This window comes from Thunnus thynnus, chromosome 2 (genome assembly GCF_963924715.1).
Source record: "Thunnus thynnus chromosome 2, fThuThy2.1, whole genome shotgun sequence".
Taxonomy (NCBI): Eukaryota; Metazoa; Chordata; class Actinopteri; order Scombriformes; family Scombridae; genus Thunnus; species Thunnus thynnus.
The window spans coordinates 23,740,587-23,760,645 of NC_089518.1; the positions used below are offsets into that span (position 1 = coordinate 23,740,587).

General features: G+C 39.1%; 1 protein-coding gene across 2 annotated transcripts; it reads left to right on the plus strand.

Annotated features, from left to right (window-relative positions):
• Window positions 1-5,178: 5,178 nt before the first annotated feature.
• LOC137198288 (mothers against decapentaplegic homolog 4) lies at window positions 5,179-18,120 on the plus strand. 2 transcript variants are annotated; one of them, XM_067612000.1, is made up of 10 exons: window positions 5,179-5,415; window positions 9,296-9,737; window positions 10,016-10,190; window positions 10,454-10,708; window positions 11,516-11,623; window positions 11,720-11,770; window positions 12,256-12,439; window positions 13,447-13,615; window positions 14,041-14,179; window positions 14,513-18,120. In XM_067612000.1, exons 2-10 carry the CDS (start codon window positions 9,498-9,500, stop codon window positions 14,722-14,724), a joined length of 1,533 nt encoding a protein of 510 aa, XP_067468101.1. In that variant the 5' UTR covers window positions 5,179-5,415; window positions 9,296-9,497; the 3' UTR covers window positions 14,725-18,120. The 2 variants fall into 2 exon arrangements, with proteins under 2 accessions (XP_067468101.1, XP_067468110.1); XM_067612009.1 differs by lacking the exon at window positions 5,179-5,415 and adding an exon at window positions 5,442-7,034.
• The last annotated feature ends 1,939 nt before the right edge of the window (window positions 18,121-20,059 follow it).

Sequence of the window (20,059 nt, forward strand, 5' to 3'; positions counted from 1 at the left end):
ACATTTCATCCTAAAGGGGACGTCTGGATGTCTTCACCAAATATCACGTCAATCCATCCAATAACTGACAAGACATTTTACTGAAAGCCAAAAATGTCAACCTCATGGTGGCACAAGAGAAAAAGTCAATCAATTTCATGTCAATCCATCCAACAGTTGTTGAAATCTTTCAATCTAGACCAAAGTTGTGGACTGACTGACAGACTGACATTGCCATCCTTAGTGCCACACTGCTAGCATGGCTAAAAATACGTACAGGTATGTAATCTGAACAAGGTTATATAAGAACAAAACAACAGCCTGATCAGACATTTTTCTCTCTCATAATTAGGACTAACAAGCTCTATGATGACTTTTTAGCACATGCAGCTTCACCCTCAGTCTTGATATTACATATGCAACCATCAAGTGAATATTTAACACCCCTTCACAGGATTCTCATTTGAAAACGAGTCAGTGGTAAATCTGCCATCGTTAGCATTGTAAAACTGCACATGTGCTGTGCAGGAACAGAGAGCCAACAAACGGTCAATTAGAAAATACATCAGCTATTTTACTCTGAATTTATGAGGACTTTTATCAGCCGAAGAAGAGAACTGATGAAAAGTAGGGCAAAAAGGAAGAAACAGACGTGGAGGAGGGGTGATGGAGGAAGAAGAAGTGGTGGGGAAGAGGTTAGAAGGTGGAGGAAATAGTAAACATCAGGATGAGTGCAGTGCAGGACGGAGCAGTGAGGAGGTCATGAGCGAATGACCCAGTGTGTTAAGTTGAGAAGCTGCTGTCACTTAAATCCTGTTTTGTTTTTGTTTTTTCAGTCTGACAGAGAAACAGTCACATCACATCACTTACGCTCCCCTCTTGCTTGTCCATTTGTATTTACGTTTGTAACTCTGTCGATGCCTGTACCGTGTGAGATCCACACACATTAACACACACACACGCACACACATACACAGAGTAGTCACGTGTCTCGCCTCTGAGGGATGGTTGTCAAGGTGATATATGATGGTCATCGTGGAGACCCTGAAGAGAATCCGTTTCAACCAATCACAGCATCTTGATTGTTGTATGTGCTGCCTGTGCACAAGTGTTATGCTGTGAATTTTTTTTTTTAAATGCTGTGCTGTTGTAGGCAACAAAATAATCAATTAGCCGCCAGCTGCTCCACTACTATAAAACTTCACTATGACTGATGCGAACGTAAACAGCTTGGAAAGCAGCAGAATGACCTGGCAACAGCTGATATTTACTTGGTAATTTCTGTCAGCTGTGAAAGATGTGAGACAATCTTCACATTTAAAGTGTAATTCCCTGTTTTTTTTTTTTTTCATGTCGTACTCAGATGGCCTGGATGGCATTGAACGCCATGGTTACTGCCAGACAAACACCTGCAGAATTACATCCACTACATCTAAAGCAGAATGAATGACGGTCATGAGGAAAACAGACATATTCAAGCTTCATAATCAGCTCCACTAAATACATTTTAGTAGCAACATGCTGGAGGCTAAAAATGAGTGAAATTTAATTTATGGGGCTATTACCAAAAGACGAAGCCATTTATTCCAGTTTTACATATAGTTAAAATAACCTCAAGGTTACAGAATTACTGTATATGTGTAAAAGTTTAGATAAAAGACTGTAAAACACCTGTTTCTGCAGTTTCTATATGAACTGTATGTTTGTTTTGGAGCTGCTAAAATGATTGAATATGCCATAAACGTTGGGTGATGGCCTATAATATCAACAAAGATTTAGTGTTTCATGAATATATATATCTGCGTTTTATAAGTTTAAAGCAATGTTCCTTATATTGCTCGTAGTTTACAGACAGTTTCATTCAGTGGAAACTGGCTGCTTCCATTCAGTCCCAGAGGACAGAAAGTGTCGCCTGCATGATTCGGATTAAGTTGAGAATGAAATCTGTCCGTTTTATCATGATCTTCAAGTTAAGCTTCAGTTAAACTGCTCGACAAGAAAGATGACTGTAGATTATAGTACATAATTATATATAAGGCTGTTTGATTTAGCTCAGGTTTTTAATCTTCAACACATGAGATTGTTGTATGTTTAATTTGTTAGGGTTACGTCTGATCATTTTGACACATGTTGTATGGATTCATGCGTTTACTTGTTTTTCTTTTGTTCGCATGACATTTTATCAGGGCCTGCAACACTTCTGTGACTATTTAAGACCTGAATATCCAGCATTTTTTCAATAAGTTGCATAAAACCAAATGAGGAAATCGTCTGAATTTTCAACTCCGCCAGCCCTGCTCAGAGGACACCAGTGCAGAGCGGAGTTTATAGTCTGGTGATTACTGCACTCTGCTGGTCGCTTATAGGGAATTATACTACATGTGGATGTAGTATAGTGGGTGAGCATTTTAGTTTTTTAGTGTATAGAGACCTATAGAGTGTGGATTTTTATTTTCCTCTTGTCTCACAATGGCTTTCATTGATATATTCATGAAAAAATAAATTTTCACTCCTCCCATTCAGACTCTTCCTCCCTGTGTGCTTTGTCCAGATTGTCACTTCTGCATCCATCTTTCTTTCTCTCCCTGCAGTGCTCTCTCTATCATATACTAGATGAATTTATGAAAGAATAAGGCCACACAACAAGTTATTACTTCAGTCATAAAGAGAGTTTGAGTGAAAGAAATGAGAAGAATGAAATGTGAAAGAGGTGCAGATAAGAAAGGGAAACAAAGACAAAGAGAGATGATAGACAATTAAAGTCAAATTATGAAAGCATGCCAAGTACATTAGCTACCAAAGCTGATAATTAATCATCATTTAGCTGCTTGTCAGCCTGTAATATTCACATCTGTAATTGGGACAAATTGGTAACCAGTGGGGCATTTCAACTTGTGTGTGTGTGTGTGTGTATGTACGTCTTTGTGTGTGCATGCTTTTGTATTCAGCAGGTAAAATGAATGTGCCATCAAGGATAAAGAGAACCTACTTTTCATTCCAATTAAACATCACAGTGGCTGATTTCACTTTACTAATTAGCACCTCGTTAACCGGAGAGGAGAAGATAATCAGTGAAATAAGCAGCTGTGGTGTAGCAGCTAAAATAAAACTTCTGTCTTGTCATTTTATAAGCCTGTAAGTTATATGTGTAGTAAATGTCTTTGGATGTGTAAATGAACAGATTCTCATTAGACAGATTATTAAATGTTGACTGTAGGTCCACAGAGCCATCTGAAATATACAGAAGCTGACTCTTATTCACACAATAATGCGGAGCACGAATAAAAATCAACAGTACGTATATAGATACTGAGTATATGCATGTATTAGAGAAAATTATTTTGAGATTCATAATTGTATTTTTAAAAGTTGATCTAATAAGTATGATACTGTATTCTATCAACTGTAGTTTTGACTTCAGATTCATGGAGTTAGAAACAAACCAGACAAAGCTGCTCTGCTTTTAAATTAAATCGCATAAAACATTTCTGTCCATAATTAGATTTGTGTTTCAGTTTGGACCAATCGTTGAGAACAAACTCTACTCCAAAGGACTCCAGGAAACAGAAACCTTAAGGTTTGGTGCAAAAATGTATGTAATAGGGTGGAACAGCTTTAATACAAAATTTGATTCAAGGTTTTCAGGTTTGTGGAAAAACAAGCCACTTGTCCTCTGTTTTGAAGAGGAGTTTGTTAGTGTATCTGAGCTGTTTCGTTCTGTTTCACAGTTGTGAAATGTGACTAAATATGTTTACTAAAGTATTGTACTTAAGTACAGTTTTATAGTACTTGTACATTACTTGAGTATTTTCATTTTATGCTACTTGATACTCCACTACATTTCAGAGGGAAATGTTGTACTTTTTACCCAAGGAGGTAAAACTCTCCAGTATTTCACACAAATGCAAAGATTAAATATATAAATTTTCTGCAAAACTACTTCAGTATGACTTTAAATGCAGGACTTTTACTTGTAATGAAGTATTTTTACATTGTGGTATTTATACTTTTACTTAAGTAAAAGACCTGAGTACTTCTTCCAATACTGGTGTTTCAAGATAATAACCCTTCTCACATAATGGTACAGAATTGTTGGTTTGAACTACTTTATATACAGTTAGATAGTTTAGTCCATTAGTACCCAACCTAGGGGTCGGGCCCCTCCAGAGGGTCACCAGATAAATCTGAGGGGTCATGAGATGATTAATGGGAGAGGAAAGAAGAGAAAACAACGTTCGATACACAAATCTCTTTTCAGTTTTTGGACTTTCTCTCTAATCTTTGATATTTGGTGAAATATTGAACATTTGTTGAAATGAAATCATGTGAGAAGTTTAGAGGGAAAAATCACTATTTGGTGGAGCTGTTAACAACTCATAGACATCTGAAATATGACCCGACTACACACTGTTTTTTGTTAGATGTCAAAAGCCAAAAAGGTTGTAAACCACTGGTTTAATCTTTAACACTGTGTTGTATTTTAAAAGCTTGTTATATTATCCATTGTGTCAAATCTTCATCTGAAAAGTAACTAAAGCTGTCAAATAAATGTTGTGGAGTAGAAAGTAAAATATTTCCCTCTGAAATGTAGTGGAGTGGAAGTTTAAAGTAGCATGAAGTAAAGTACAAGTATCAGAATCAGAATAATCTTTCTTGGCCAAGTATGTTTACGCATACAAGGATTTTGACTCCGGTTTAGTGGCTCTCAATGTACGTACACAAAAATAACAACACAACAATCCTCAGAAGGATACACAAGGAATGTCGATATACAGGTGAACCCATTTCTGTGAACTGTGAGCAGGATACAAATAGTGCAAAGAAGAGTGCAATGAGTGCTGAAATAAATATTAAATGGTAAGAAAAAAAAGTGACATGTCCCTTTATATACTGTACATATAGTAGGTGTTTATGTACAGTATATACAGTCTGTTCAAACATACAGTAATGAATGAAATGTATTGCACATTTTGTATTTTAAACTAAAATAAATATGTATAATTTGTACGTGCAGTGGGTATCTGTGTACCTGTGGCACATAAATACCTGGAGTACATGAGTAATTGTAGGCCTATTTAAGTACAGTACTTGAGTAAATGTATCGAGTTATTTTCCGGCACTGTATATCATTTAGTAGCAGTTAAATATTTTATTAAGTCAATAACTGTATGAACATTTGACAATCCCCTGTCTCATATTTTGCGCATGCGCAACGCGCCATTGGAGGAAACTGGTGAGAAGTGAGTGAAGTGGGTCGGGACTGGACACGGAATCTGTGTCATCTGCGCCCTGGTCTTGTGGATGTGCGGACACAGCTTGTGCACAAGGACTTATTCGCCATGTCTTTTGTAAACAGCAGATGAAATTCATGCGGATAATCCAGGAGGCACACAGGACCTGCACGGTAACTGTAGCTGCCACACCAGCTAACTCCAGGTAAGTTAGCTTCAGCTGTTTACATCGCTTTAATTAGTCTGGAAATATAAACGACACAGCGATCACGTGCATATAATAAGATTTTCACAGTCTCATACATTTTTTTTTGTTTCTGGCTATGAAACAAAGTGGTCACCAAATGATTGTGCTGGGGAACTGGCAAGAATAAACATAGTAGCATGCTACGTTAGCCGCTATCATATCGGTGCTAGCTGATGTTTTTAGCAGCAGGAAGCGAGCAAACACAGTATTTCCGGTTAGGCTCTTCAAAATAATACCGTACTCAAGTATGAAAGGTTTACAGTAGCTCAAAACACCTGACAGCACAAAAAACGTGAATATATTAGTGACAGGGAAATATAATTTATTAATATGTTGTGAGCGTGTGTTCTATATATGAATAGGTAGATGCATAGGTCTTTCACAATTGCATGAATTTGTTGCCACAGTCTAAAATGACTTTTGAAAGGTAGTAAACATAGTTACAAGTGGGTTTGGTCTGGTGCTAAGAGTTTTTGAGAGCACAGACAGTATTTTCTGAAACACAGCCTGTAACTTTTGCATCCAATTTTGTTAGATAATCATAATTGATCTGCTACTTTCTTACATGGCACATAAAGGAAAATTCTGGTTTATTTCAACCTGATGTGTTTCCCATAAACATGGCCATTGTGGCTCTGTGTCATGTTAATTTTGCTCTTTTCAGCTACGTTTTCCAGCGATCCACAAAAAGAAGTTTATCGCACACAACGATAAACATCGTGGCAAGCTACTGAGATTCCTACATCTTTCCAAATAAACATTATTTTTACATGAATCACTTCGAAAGTTTGTGTCTGAGTCTGAACATAGAAACAAGCCACCATTATGGCTAACAGTATAGAGATATGTGCACGTCAGAAAGATGCAGCTTGCCTCGTCTTTTGTGAATAGCTGGAATCTGTATAACTGAGCTGGACAGATACATAGAACCACAATGGCTACATTTATGAGAAATAAGTTAAGTCAATTTTATTTGTATAGCCCAATATCACAAATCATTAAGTTGCCTCAGGGGGCTTTACAATCTGTACAGCAATACAGTATCCCCTGTCCTTAGACCCTTGATTCGATTAAGGGAAAACACTGTAAAAAGAAACCTTTAGCAGTGCAAAAATGGAAGACATGCAATAGAAGTTGTATGTACAGAATAGAACAAGAAAGACAAATTACAAAAATACAGCATGGACAAACAAGATGACAAAATTATAATAGATTTATACTATATATGAAGAATGTGATCAAGAGGACGCTGAGCAACTTCCAGAATAACAGAATAGGACGTGAGCAGTGTGACCTCCATCACCATGGAGACCTGGGAAGAGGACAGACTATACATAAACACAGAGGAGACTGACATCACACCATTTATACACACATAGAGGAGACAAGAAACCACACACACACAGGAGAGAGACAGGACATCATTCACATAGGAGAGAAAGAGAGACATGAGGTGAGGCTGAAACTCCTGCAGGATGAGGAATCAGATCCAAAAACTCTGGAAATGGCACCGACAGACCAGGGAAGCAGAGCGGGGGGGTCGTCACACATGAGCTCGGACAACAAACAAACAGAAGGTCAGAGAGATGTAATAGTTATCAATCTTGTTGGTAGGACAAAGTTTTTAATTAGTAGAGCTTGGTAAATTCATTGAGACTGAGACCAAAATAAATGTGCAGAGTGATGAAATAAAGAATAAAGTCCACATATTCAGATAAAGCAAATTTGATATTACAGCAGTACAAAGTTATATTGATTCCCATTGGAAGGTAAATATTTGCTGGCTTCATTGCTCCAAAACCAAAGCCTGACTCTATATTTTCATTAAATTCAAGTAGTTTATAGTAGTTTTACTATTAATTAATCTGCCTATATTTTTTCTTAATTAATAGGTTAATTGTTTGTTTTTTAAAATGTCAGATAATTGTTAAAATGCCCATCACAATTTCTCGTAAAAGTGACATACAGTACCAGTTAAAATTTGGACACACTTTCTCATTCAAGACAACGAGAAGGTGATACAGTTGGTTGAAAACTGCAACCTCATTACTAGATGCCACTAAATCCTACATACTGCACCTTCAAAATTTACTTAAACTATTAACTATCACTTATTAAAATTGTTGATCATTAAGTTTTGATAAATAGTCCAATCAATTAATTGACACATTTTGAAAGAGAAAGTGAGTCCAAACTTGTGACTGGTACTATATGGATTTTTGCTTCTGAAAACTTTCACCTTTATTTTGAAGCGCAGAAGTGCTCACTTCCGTCGAGTTGCGTCAGTCTGCAGTAACTTGACGCGGTGACATCACAGCAGCCAGCCTGGCGCCGCTAGCCACCGTTAGCCGAGAAGAAGCAGACGAGCACAACAGCTTAAAGTTTATTTTTACCCTACAGTTAACAGTCCCGGGATTTTCTAGACCTAGTTGCATGTGTGAAAAATGTAACTACGTCATGTGGTTGTGTCGTTGGTGAGCTAGCGTTAAAATTATAACGACAGAAACTTGGTTATAACGTTACAGTTCGTGCTTCATGTCTTCTGCCCCAAAACAAAACAAATGTTGTGTGTTTGTCGGTTTTCACTGCAGAGATAATCTGTCATTCGGATTTACTGAAGCTCACAGCAGTGACTGTAACTAACAGCCCCTTACTTTAAAAAATACACACTGGCAGAGGTGAACAGCCTCTTTTTGAATGAACTTTTTGCTCTCAGTTGCCAGTTTATTATATTCACCTACCTGCAACTAATGCAACAACCCTGCAACACTTCCCTGACTCAGTGGTAGGCAAATAGTTTGGCTTTCATAGTTTGCATCAAAATTTTTACATATTTTTTCACAAATCTACCATAGATGCCAAAATAAATACAAGGTTCCTGTATTGTAATGTAATCTTGAAGTTGCTACATCTAATCCTGATTAATTGATTGATTGATCTATTGATTGACTTTCTTTGGCGTCTTCCAAAGTACAGAAAAGGCATAGCACAATGCACCATAAAAAACATATAAAATATTAAACATACAACAGTGCAAACGGGCAGGTGGCAGCAGCTAAGTCATATCAATAATACCAGAGAGAAGTATATGTCCTGCCCTCACACGATGAGAGGTATTAAAACTATGGTTATGCCATACTATTTGAATATTGCATAGTGTTGAAATTAAGTCTAATAAACCTACTAGAAATTAAAGCTGATTGTGTGATTTCTAACACTGTTTTAATACCACAACTTTCGCCTGTGGTTCAACCTAATTATTGACCCCTGCCCTAAATCTTAGAAATCCTTCATGTAGGTTAATTTATAATATTCTGTTTTGTTGTAATTGTCCCAACTTTCTGTCTAATTGTGGAGGCTGTAGTTTGATGTTGTTGAATTGTATTGTGCTATACTGAGAGATGTTACTTATCTCTATATTCATTGAGGTGGATAGATTGTTTTTTTTTAAGAACTCAGCATAATGAAGAGCTGCAACGATTAGTCGATCGACAGAAAATTAATCGCTATTTTTTAGTTGTTGTTTTTTTAAAGAAAACGTCCAAATTCTCCAAATATTTAGTCTTCTACGATAGTAAAGTAAATGTTTCTGTGTTAGGAGCTGCTGGTTGGGACAAAAGAAGACTTTTGAGGATGTCACTTTTGGTTTTGGGAAGCAGTGATCAACATTCTTCACCATTTTATAGATCAAACAATTAATGGAGAAAATAATTGACTGATTAATTGATAATGAAAATAAACATTAGTCGTATAACAGCCTCTAAAATGACCATAAAGTTGAATCAAGACGTCTCCAAACATTTTCAACAAAAACTTTCATATCAACTTTTCTTCTCAGATCCTTTCCTCCTGATGCTGAGAGGTTCATCATCACAGATCCGCCTCCAGGACAGCTGAATTGCTTTTTTGTCAACTCTGTGAATACCCTCTCTGCCGCGGCTTTCCCAACGATGCGTTTCATGGTGTAAACAACGCACATACACCTGGGTCAAAACAACGCCCTCATTGTCTTTATCAGATAGTGCAGACGTGAAGTCAAGATGTCCATCACCAACACGCCCACCAGCAACGACGCCTGCCTGAGCATCGTGCACAGCCTGATGTGTCACAGGCAGGGCGGCGAGAGCGAGACTTTTGCCAAGCGGGCCATCGAGAGCCTGGTGAAAAAGCTGAAGGAGAAAAAAGATGAACTCGACTCTCTCATCACGGCTATCACCACCAATGGGGCCCATCCCAGCAAGTGCGTGACCATTCAGAGGACGCTCGACGGACGACTGCAGGTAGGACAGCCTCTCTGATACACAAATATGAAGGCGGTTTCCACCATATGCATTTAAACTCAAGATTCAGGAAATCTATCTAAGGTACACATTAATAGTGCCGGAGCAGTTTTAACAAATTATTGTATTTTGCACACGTGTTTGTTCAGTTGGAGTGTGTCAGACAACTCAACAGTTCCAATAATTGACTTAACGCTACCTATGACCTCAGCTGTCAGGTCAGTGAGTTTACAGATGTATTTACTTTAACTTTATCCTTCACTATACGTTGTTCCCAGGTGGCTGGACGTAAAGGTTTCCCGCATGTAATCTATGCCAGGCTGTGGCGGTGGCCGGACCTGCATAAGAATGAGCTGAAGCACGTCAAATACTGCCAGTTTGCCTTTGATCTCAAGTGCGACAGTGTGTGTGTCAACCCCTATCACTACGAAAGAGTGGTGTCTCCTGGCATAGGTGAGTAACACGAGGAGGTAGTTGTCTTGGAATTTGTATATTTTTAACTCTTTGATAACTATAAGAAACTTCCTGCGTCAGTGTTTTCGATTCTCTCTCAAAAGAGGAAATGAATTTAAAGACTGAAGTTCAGTTTTTAGTTAAACATCTATAATTAAACTAGTCATATGACCTTTAAAAATTAGTTTTCGGGAACTGAGTTTCCCTCGAACTCAAAGCGGCTTTACGCTGTGCGAGTTTCATCCATTAATGTTGTTCCACAGACTTATCCGGACTGACGCTGACCAGCTCTGGACCCAGCTCAGCACTGATGGTTAAGGATGAGTACGATTTTGACGGACCGCAGAGTCTGCCCTCCATCGAGGGAGGACACTCCATCCAGACCATCCAGCACCCCCCATCCAGTAGCCGCCCGGCTCCCTCTGAGTCATTCGCCACCCCGAACCTGCTCCCCCCCGCCGAGGCCTCCACCTCTGCCTCGACATCGTCTTTCCCCGCCATCGCAGCCGGATCAGGCAGTAAGATGCAATCTGACATTTTTTTTCTATCTATGTAGCTGTCTGTCTTCTGGTTGTCTTTGTGTCTGTTTATATTTGTACATGAAATATGTATCTGTGAGCTAGTTAGAGACTTTATAGGTTATCTTAAAGTTAATTTTGAATTTTGATTAAAAAAGTGTAGAGAATAGGTTTGAATTACTGCACTGGAATCATTTCAGGGTATCTGCAAGTCATGAAAAAGTCTTAAAAAGCATTGAAAAGTCTTGTCTTTCATTTACATAAAAAAAACCCTTAAATATTTTCTCTTGCCTATATGTATTAATGTTGGTTATAAAATGTCAGCAGACATTACACATCAAAGCTGTTTAGTCTTTTTTGTGGCGTCTCCATCACCACCATCAGACCTGCAGCAAAACACTGTCACTCCCTCTAGCGACAGTAGCTAGCAGTCAATTCATTCATCATTTTTCATTGGACAATCAATTTATCTATTTTATGCTACTTATTTGAATCAAGGTCAGGGTAATTAAATTAATTATATCATTAGGAATTATTGTTTTGTACTGCTGGGAAATATAGAAAAAATATGATATATTGATAGATAATTGTACATCGTATCGTCTCTACTGGTTTTCCATCAGATTTTCATACTTTGTCCTGTATGACCATGAAACTGGTATTAAACTGTGATATTAAAAGAGTATTAAAAATCTTAAATTTAACTTGGTGCATTTAGATTGAAGTTGTTGCTGCTGTGAATGTTTGTGAAAGCAGCAGCAGCAGTTTTGTCAGTTTATCTGACTTCTGATCTCTCTTTCTCCTCAGGTGCCAGCACAACCTGGTCCAGGAACAGCAGCTTCACCCCCAACATACCCCACCACACCAATGGTCATCTACAGCACCACCCTCCCATGCCACACCCGACACACTACTGTAAGTACACGCCGTCGCTAGCCGTAAGTTACTCCCAGGACAGAATCACATACTTAATTAATATATTAACTTATTCTAACTCGCTCTTTCTCTCAGGGCCGGTTCATAATGAGCTCGCGTTTCAGCCTCCTATATCCAACCATCCAGGTAAGAACACATAAGAACATAAACCATGGACAGAATATTCAGGCCTGGTTGGAAAACTGGTCGATAGATTTGAGTAACAGTTAATCTTTCTTTGCACATTTTTTTTTCAAACTTACGTTACACATTAAGTAAGTTGCCCATTTCAGCTGCTTTTAAAAGTCACTCATGTTTTATAGATGTAAAGCCGTGTTTATGTGCTCAGTTTGATTCCTCAATGTCAATGTTTTTATTTGCATAACAGCAGATTTACCTTTTTGTCATAGTATTTAGTGCTGAAACAGTTAGTTCATTGAAAAAAGTTATTTTTAGTATTTTAGTTTTTATGATGAAACAAACTGATTCCAATTATGATTGCTGATTAACAGTTTTAGTCATTGCACTTTCATAAATGTGAAATCTTGCTTGTTTTTTCATCATTTTAAATCTGTAACTTGGAACCAAAAGTCAAAAAAAGTTGAACATTTCCTCGGTGCCCTCTGTTTCAGCCCCTGACTACTGGTGCTCCATCGCCTATTTTGAGATGGACGTGCAAGTCGGGGAGACATTTAAGGTGCCCTCCTCTTGCCCCATTGTGACAGTGGACGGCTACGTGGACCCCTCAGGAGGAGACCGCTTCTGTCTGGGCCAGCTGAGTAACGTACATCGCACTGAGGCTATCGAGAGGGCAAGGTAGGTGACTCACCCACTCACGATATTTAGAGCAAGAAGATTAAATCTTACTGATTACGTACTTTCTGAAACACAGTAGGGAAAGTGAAAATGCATTTCCATATCTGTCTGTTTCGGTTGGAATATGCATCTACACAAATGTGACTTGACATTACGACAATATCAGTCCCATCGACTCATCAGCAGAAAGCTCAGAGGTGCATGTTATTAGAAAAATAAGAAACAAAACAACCACACCTTCATGGTTCCTTTTATTCCTTCCTGTTTATTTAAAGGAACCCTGTGAATTTTTAAACCACTAGTGGTACCTCAGAGTAATGGGCCTCCATATTGTTTGTTTGTCTTAGAGTGCTTTCACACCTGCATTGTTTAGTTCGATTGAATCAAACTCTGGTTCATTTTCCCCGTTGGTACGGTTCATTTGTGGTATGAATGTGATCTGACCCACCTGCAGGAAACATTGCACATTTTTCCAGATTAAACCAGTTCCCATAACCAGCTGCATTGTGCATTATGTTCCCTCCTCCCTCTCAGCTGACTGAAGGCAGCACGTCTTCTTCACGTAACGCAAAGCAACACACTGTTCTCTATATATTGCCTTGAAATGCATTCAAGTGTGCCATTGTTGACCAGAAACTATTAAAAACACATCAGTGAGTCACTCTTCTTGTGAGTGACATGTTCCTTCACCCCGAAGACAATGGCTGCCATAGTTTGTTTAGAAACGGCTCCAGAGACTAATAATAGCAATAAATTTTCACTCTCAGGAGAGAAGTTCCTTGTACTGCAGACGCCACTGCGCATACGTGGGGAATGCATCTCTGAGATTTGTTGTCAGCAAGAAAAATAAAGAAAATCATCAGCTTTATCCTTTAAAAAAAAAAAAAAAAGAGTTTGTTCACAATTAAAACTTTTTATAAAGGTACCTTTTATAACTCGGCTCCCTTCAGTTGTCTCTCTCTCCCTGTTTCCTTTATTCTAACCCACTTTCCTCTCTTTCCTTCCAGGCTTCACATTGGAAAAGGAGTTCAGCTGGAGTGCAAAGGTGAGGGAGACGTGTGGGTGCGATGCCTCAGCGACCACGCGGTGTTCGTCCAGAGTTACTACCTGGACAGAGAGGCGGGCAGAGCCCCCGGAGACGCTGTTCATAAAATCTACCCCAGCGCTTACATCAAGGTAAGAACACGGGTTTCACTCTGCGATATTAATCACACAGCCGTGACCTCATGCACTGTAAAAATAGGACATCACTCAGGGTTGACATTTCCTAAAATGTTCTCTTGTCTCTCGGGGGAAACTGCTGAGTGCAAATTACAGGCATCCATTTCCGTGCCATCTCTTCAGGCATTCTGTCCCTCACACTTTCATACTAGTGGCTGTGCGTATTTCACACAAATATGTTTCTCATTCTGCCAGTTTTCCATCTTTTTCACTCATATCTCTCAGTAGGGTTTATCATGTACATACATCCTCACACAGCCCAGCTCTTACTGAAGTTCTCTCTGACTGGCAGCCTGCGGTGTTATTCACATTTCTTCTGCGCAGGGGGGCTAATTGCTGCTTGAACGTACAAATGTTTAAACCCTCTTTTCTCCTGCCAGGTGTTTGACCTCCGTCAGTGCCACAGACAGATGCAACAGCAGGCTGCTACAGCTCAAGCTGCAGCGGCAGCCCAAGCAGCCGCCGTGGCTGGAAATATTCCTGGACCTGGCTCAGTGGGAGGGATAGCCCCAGCTATTAGTAAGATCCAGTAACTGCAGATCCACATTTACACATAGACACAGTGAGAACAAGTAGAAGCAGATGCTTCAGCTGATGGTTTGATGAATTTCCCTGCCAATGAGCAAAGCCTATGAAAACTAGTAAATATTTACATTTTAAAAAGCAAGGTGAAGTGATTTTTTTGCCTTAAAATGTACTTAAACCACTTGGAATCACGATCAGTTTGCTTTTTGAGTCCTTGTTTAATATAATTAACTTGAATATTCTTTCAAATCAAGTTCAGAAGCAAGTACTGAGTGTCAAACACGCGCAGCATCACACGTACCTGACTGCGACTCCTTCTCCTCTCAGGTCTGTCAGCAGCAGCCGGTATCGGAGTAGACGACCTCCGGAGGCTGTGTATTCTCAGGATGAGTTTCGTTAAAGGTTGGGGGCCCGACTACCCCCGCCAGAGCATCAAGGAGACACCCTGCTGGATCGAGATCCACCTGCACAGAGCTCTGCAGTTACTGGACGAGGTTCTGCACACTATGCCTATAGCAGACCCACAACCTCTGGACTGAGCTCTTTTTGAACTGCGGCACCACACTGCAACCCGCAGTGGAAACAGAAAGTCTTCCTCAGCGAAACGGTTCTGGATGGATAAGCCTTGTGAAGCGGCCGTGAAGCTGTGACACTGAAGCTTTTCCCTGTGAAAAAAAACAAAAACAACAACTTTCAAGTGTGTTTGCGGCACTTTTCGTGCACTGTGGCCCCCGACTTTTGCTTTTTAAGCAAGAGTGACACTAAAAAGAGCCAAAACCGTACGTCAAAGATATCTTCAGCTATATTTTTGATAGATGGTTTTGATTTGTGATGACTGGAATATGAACTGTAGGACTAGACAAAGACATCCAAGATAAACTACAGTTATAAAACACCACAACATGCAACACAGACGACCTGCAGATCCCATCAAACTGGAACGTACGCCGACTAGTCTGCGTCCCTGAAGTCCACAACCATCAACTACTGACAGGTGACAGATTTACTGAACTAGACAAGGATACCTGAGTGCTGTGCAGCTGTGGGATGAGAGGCTGTAACACAGAAGTCCTCAAATCCAAGTGTTTGGACAGCGGAGTGCTGCTGGTTTTCTGTCGGGTCGGTTTTCATCGAAGCAGTTACAGACTGCTGTACAGCCGGGACGACAGGTGAGTTCAGTCTGGCTTAATAGAAAACCAGCAGCACTCTGAACCTCGAGGATCATCGCTCCACGTCACGCCGTCAGCCGGCTCTCAGCCACCGGGAAAGGACTGGGGGGGACAACACAGCTGGATCAGTCAACCATGAGAATAAAAACGACATGCACCACGCCTACAGCCGACTCTAAAGCTCTGTACCGAAACAAGATCAAGTCTATGGACGATTTTAGGTCAGGTATTGTTAAACTACAGGTTTGGACGTTTAAAAGACAGCTGCAGGTCTATGCCTGGTGGGTGTCTTAATGACAAATCTGTTTTCCCTTCTCTATTAAAACAAGATTACGGAGCTCCTCGTGGAGGTTTTGGAGCAGATGACGATTTCCTACAGCTCCACTTATGCAGGGTTGTTTTGTTTTTGTTTGTTTTTGGATGCAACATACATACAAATCAAAATAACCTATTAACAATTTATCTATCCTTACTGACTTTCTATGATTGTATAAATGGTTCATATCACTCACTCAAAAAAAAACAACAAAAAAAAAAAACACAAGATACTCTTCAAAGTGGTCTTTCACCATTAGTCGCCTCCATCTGTTTCAGGTATAGTTACTGTTTTGGAAAACGCCCTCTTTTATGCTGCCACAAAAAAAAAAATCTCAAACGCCTTCTGTGAACTCGTTGCCTTTTCTCACGTTCACAGAGAGCAGAAAAAAAAAGAAAAAAAAACAGCTGGAAAGATTTTTTGGTTAAACAAGATTGAAGTAAAGAAAGCAGAGAAGAGGAAGACGGTTGATCTTAGATGTGATCTCAGTACGAGGAACAGGGTTTATCAATGTTTTGCTCTCGAAGCAAACAAAAGTACTGATTGCTCAAAAACATACTGTAAGTCTAATCTGATCATGAGAACAGGACATCCAGTCAGCTGCTGGAGGAGGCGGCGGCTCGTTAAAATGAATTTTAAAAAGGTATTTTTAATAAAAAAATCTCAAAAGAATACCAGACCGTCTCTCTCCGCAACATCTTAAACATTAACGATTCGCAGCCCACTTATGTACTACTTGATCCAGGTCTCTTGTGTATATACTGACAAAGATGAGAGAATTTAAGACAGTTTCCCAGCAATATTGATATATTTTCTTGGTTTTATTTTTTTTACTTTTATTAAGTGATTTGTATTATATTTTTAGCACTTTACATTTTTTTTTTCCTTCTTGTTTTTAACTCAGTAACCCTTATTTTGAGGTGGTTGTCCTGCGATAAAAAGGAGTGAATAGGTTGGTTTATATTTTATGTAGAGCAGAGGCGACATTGTGATGCATTTGTATTAAAAACACATGTAACACTAATGAACCACCTTTTTAAAAAAAATCAGTATTTGCCCTTTCACTCTATAAGCATTTACACACGTGTGTAGGGTTTCTTTTGGCTGTTGCGGTCTTTTTTTTTTTTTTTCCTTTTGGATTTGCCGTCTTTTTAATCCATGTAAATAACTTTGTTTTTGAAATGCATGTCAATGTTTGCATGAATGTAAATGGAAGATAGACCCCCTCCATCCCTGCCCTCCTTTAAAAAAAAAAAAAAACAAGTCCCTCACTTTTCCTGCATTAGACACTGAACTGAACTATCTGAGGAGAGTAGAAACCAGGAAGTACTTTTTTGTTTTTGCTGGATTACAATTAATTACATTGAAGGGCATGCAGAGGGAAGCCACACACAGTCATAACAGATACAAACGATGCAAATGAGTGATTTGTATAAACTCGACCTTTTAGCAGCCGAGCTCCTAAAGAAGACAGCGTGTCTGCCAAAACATCCCTTTTCTATAAACACAGTAGCTTCATCGGTTATTGATGTGCAGCTTCTCTTTTTATATTACTCTTTGATATTCTCCCTCTCACAGGTGGCGAAACAGATGAATGAAATAATTTGATTTCATCACGTGTCCCCTCCTCTCTCCTCTGCCCCGAGCTGCATGTGATCATCTGTTACACTGTTGTTGTTTTGTTTTTTTTTTTAAAGGCATTTGTTATAGATAACACACATTGATTAGGAATGATTTCTTTCTTTCGCTCCCCCTCAGTTGTGTCCCACAAACATCTGCTCATGCTTTTCCACACTGAGCTGCCATACAGTATTTTTTTTTTCTTGTTGTCTGTTAACATAGCTATATAACAAGTTGTTTTTTTTTTAACTAACTATATCCCTAAACAGGTGTGTACCTTTTTGAACAATGCTGTCGTGTTACAGATGAAATGGAAAAGGATTAATTGGTGTTCAAGGTTTAGTTGAAAATCACAGATTTGAGAGTTTTTTTCTTTTTGTCCGCTCTGATATTCAATTGAAAGTGGGGTTTTTTTTGTTTTTTTTATTGTCTTTTTATTTCTAAGCAAATTTAAGCGATGGCCTCTTTGTCCCCTTTCTGCCTTTCTTTGACCATTTCATTTTGAACAGCGTAACAGGGGTTAAGTCATTTAAAGAGTTCAACTTAAGGATTTATTCACATAATTATGCATCTGATCAAATGGCAGGAAACAGGATATTAACTGATTATATGTCACTGACAGAGCTGAATTTGTCCGGAGAGGTAACCTGTTATATTCTGTTGTGCTTTAAGGTGGACAGATGATTTTATAATACTTGCAGTTATTATAGGAGCCTAAAGACGCAGCTCAGATGGGCTGATGTTGACTACTATGACAGATTGCAGATATAAATTTTACCTGTATTTCTTATGTGAGAGTCTATAATTAAATATGGCCTGATATTCTGTAACGAGTGACCTGTTCATTTTCTCAACGAGGTAATAATGTGTTTATGAGGAAGAAAATTAGTAGAACTGAAAGGCTGTTGTAGACAGGTGTTTTCACTTACTCTGGCTGATTAGGCCTCTGCTCAGGTTGAAGTAGGGCAGCGCCGGGACAACGTCAAAACCGTCCCGACTCAACAGGTGCGACAGGAGAATGAGTCACATGTCGACGAACCACAAAAGACGTCTGATCGGGCGCCAAAGTGAACACACCTGTGTGGTTGGACCACAGGTATGCAGGGACTTAAAAAAATCCTTGGTTTGACCAAAAGTTAATGTGGTCTGAACATCTTGTGGTTTTAACAGAATCACACTGGGTCGAGGCTATTTGTGTGAGGTTCAGACAATTTATTTAGGTTAAACCATAAAGAAAAGGGAAAACCTGACTGACTGTGAAAAGATATCATACACAAATACAACAGATCACCACAGGCAGACGGTGCATACTGTAAGTGCGTTTCTATGAAAGTAATCTTGACAAAATCAATCATTTAAAGGCCCACACAGCTATAGTAAAACCCACACAGGTGATGTTAATTATTTTGGCTCTTGGGAGTATGTGTGTGTGTGTGTGTGCTTGACTGGCATCTACCTCAATATCCTGTTAACTTTGTTGCTCCTGTGTGGGCGGAACAAATTACACCTTTGGCAGACGGTTTGGCTCGTCGTAGTAGGACAAGCGCAGGTGTTACTAGTAACATTAACGGTGGCGCCTTTCTTTTCTGGCGTCCCAGTAAACCGTGAAAGTGAGCCAGCATGCACGATACCACGATAACCTGGAACTGAAGCAGCTAAATGGAATTTAGTCATCAGTCATTTTATCATTTACACCTGTGCTTTTCATACTATAACATGTCAAAAACACCTATTCTGTTGTAACTCCACTAACATTCAACATGAGTTTAAGTCTAATCATCCGTAACTGATAAACATCTGAGTCAGCAAACAGGACCTTTAATGACTTGTGACTTTTTCCCAAATACAGTCATAGACATACACGTTGTCTATCAATCATCCTCCTCCAACTACACGATCATTTGTCCAGATTCCAGCTGCATAATTCAAACATATTTGATGGACTCAGTCACATGGTGAAATGATTTAAATCCAAAACCCACACTGCACGTTATCATGCACTGACTACTGACGGTGAGCTGCCATATCACACTCAATCTTTATAATTAGTTGACACAACCAAATAGATTTAAATCTGTATTCCTGTTTTCATGCAGATAAGACTACTGAGGTCATGTTCATATTTACACTACTAGCTTTATACCAGTGCTCTTCTATAGCTGTTCCTGTGTCATGTAAATATCACAATAATGAAAACATATTGAACCAAAACATGGTGAGTGCTGCATCACAGATCAGTCTGTTCAACACTTGTGTACTTCAAACACAAACACAAATATTCGCAGCCAATTGAAAAGGGTCTTTGTCTTGTGATAGAAACTATGGCAAAATCAGGACCAGAAGCCTTTTTTCACAAAAGTAATTTGCAAGCACTGTTTATATACAGATCACAAATGATCATTTGCAAATTGCAGATATATTTGTAAGACCTACATGACACTTGCCGACTCATGCAAGCAGGGCTCAAAATTAAGTATTTTGTCCACTGGCCACATGGCAGGTGAATGTTCAAATTTTATCAGCCATTCAATAGATTACCATTGTTGTTTTACTGGTGAGTGAAGCAAAACGACCAGCCACTTGCATATTTTTACCAGCATTTGACTGGTGCTAATTTTGAGCCCTAGTTGCAAGTCCATTGTTTATTTTAATGAATGAAACATGAGAAAAGTAGAGATGGAAATGTTTTCATGTTGCACATTTGGTGAAACAGGTACCTTAAAAAAAAATCACCATTTTTCATAAGAAATGAATCACAGTAGTCTGACG

Coding starts and splice junctions, on each gene's coding strand:
- LOC137198288 (XM_067612000.1), top strand. CDS start 9,498: ATGTCCATCACCAACACGCCCACCAGCAACGACGCCTGCCTGAGCATC. Junction 10,709..11,515: donor CATCGCAGCCGGATCAGGCA/GTAAGATGCAAT, acceptor CTTTCTCCTCAG/GTGCCAGCACAACCTGGTCC. Junction 12,440..13,446: donor GAGGCTATCGAGAGGGCAAG/GTAGGTGACTCA, acceptor CTTTCCTTCCAG/GCTTCACATTGGAAAAGGAG.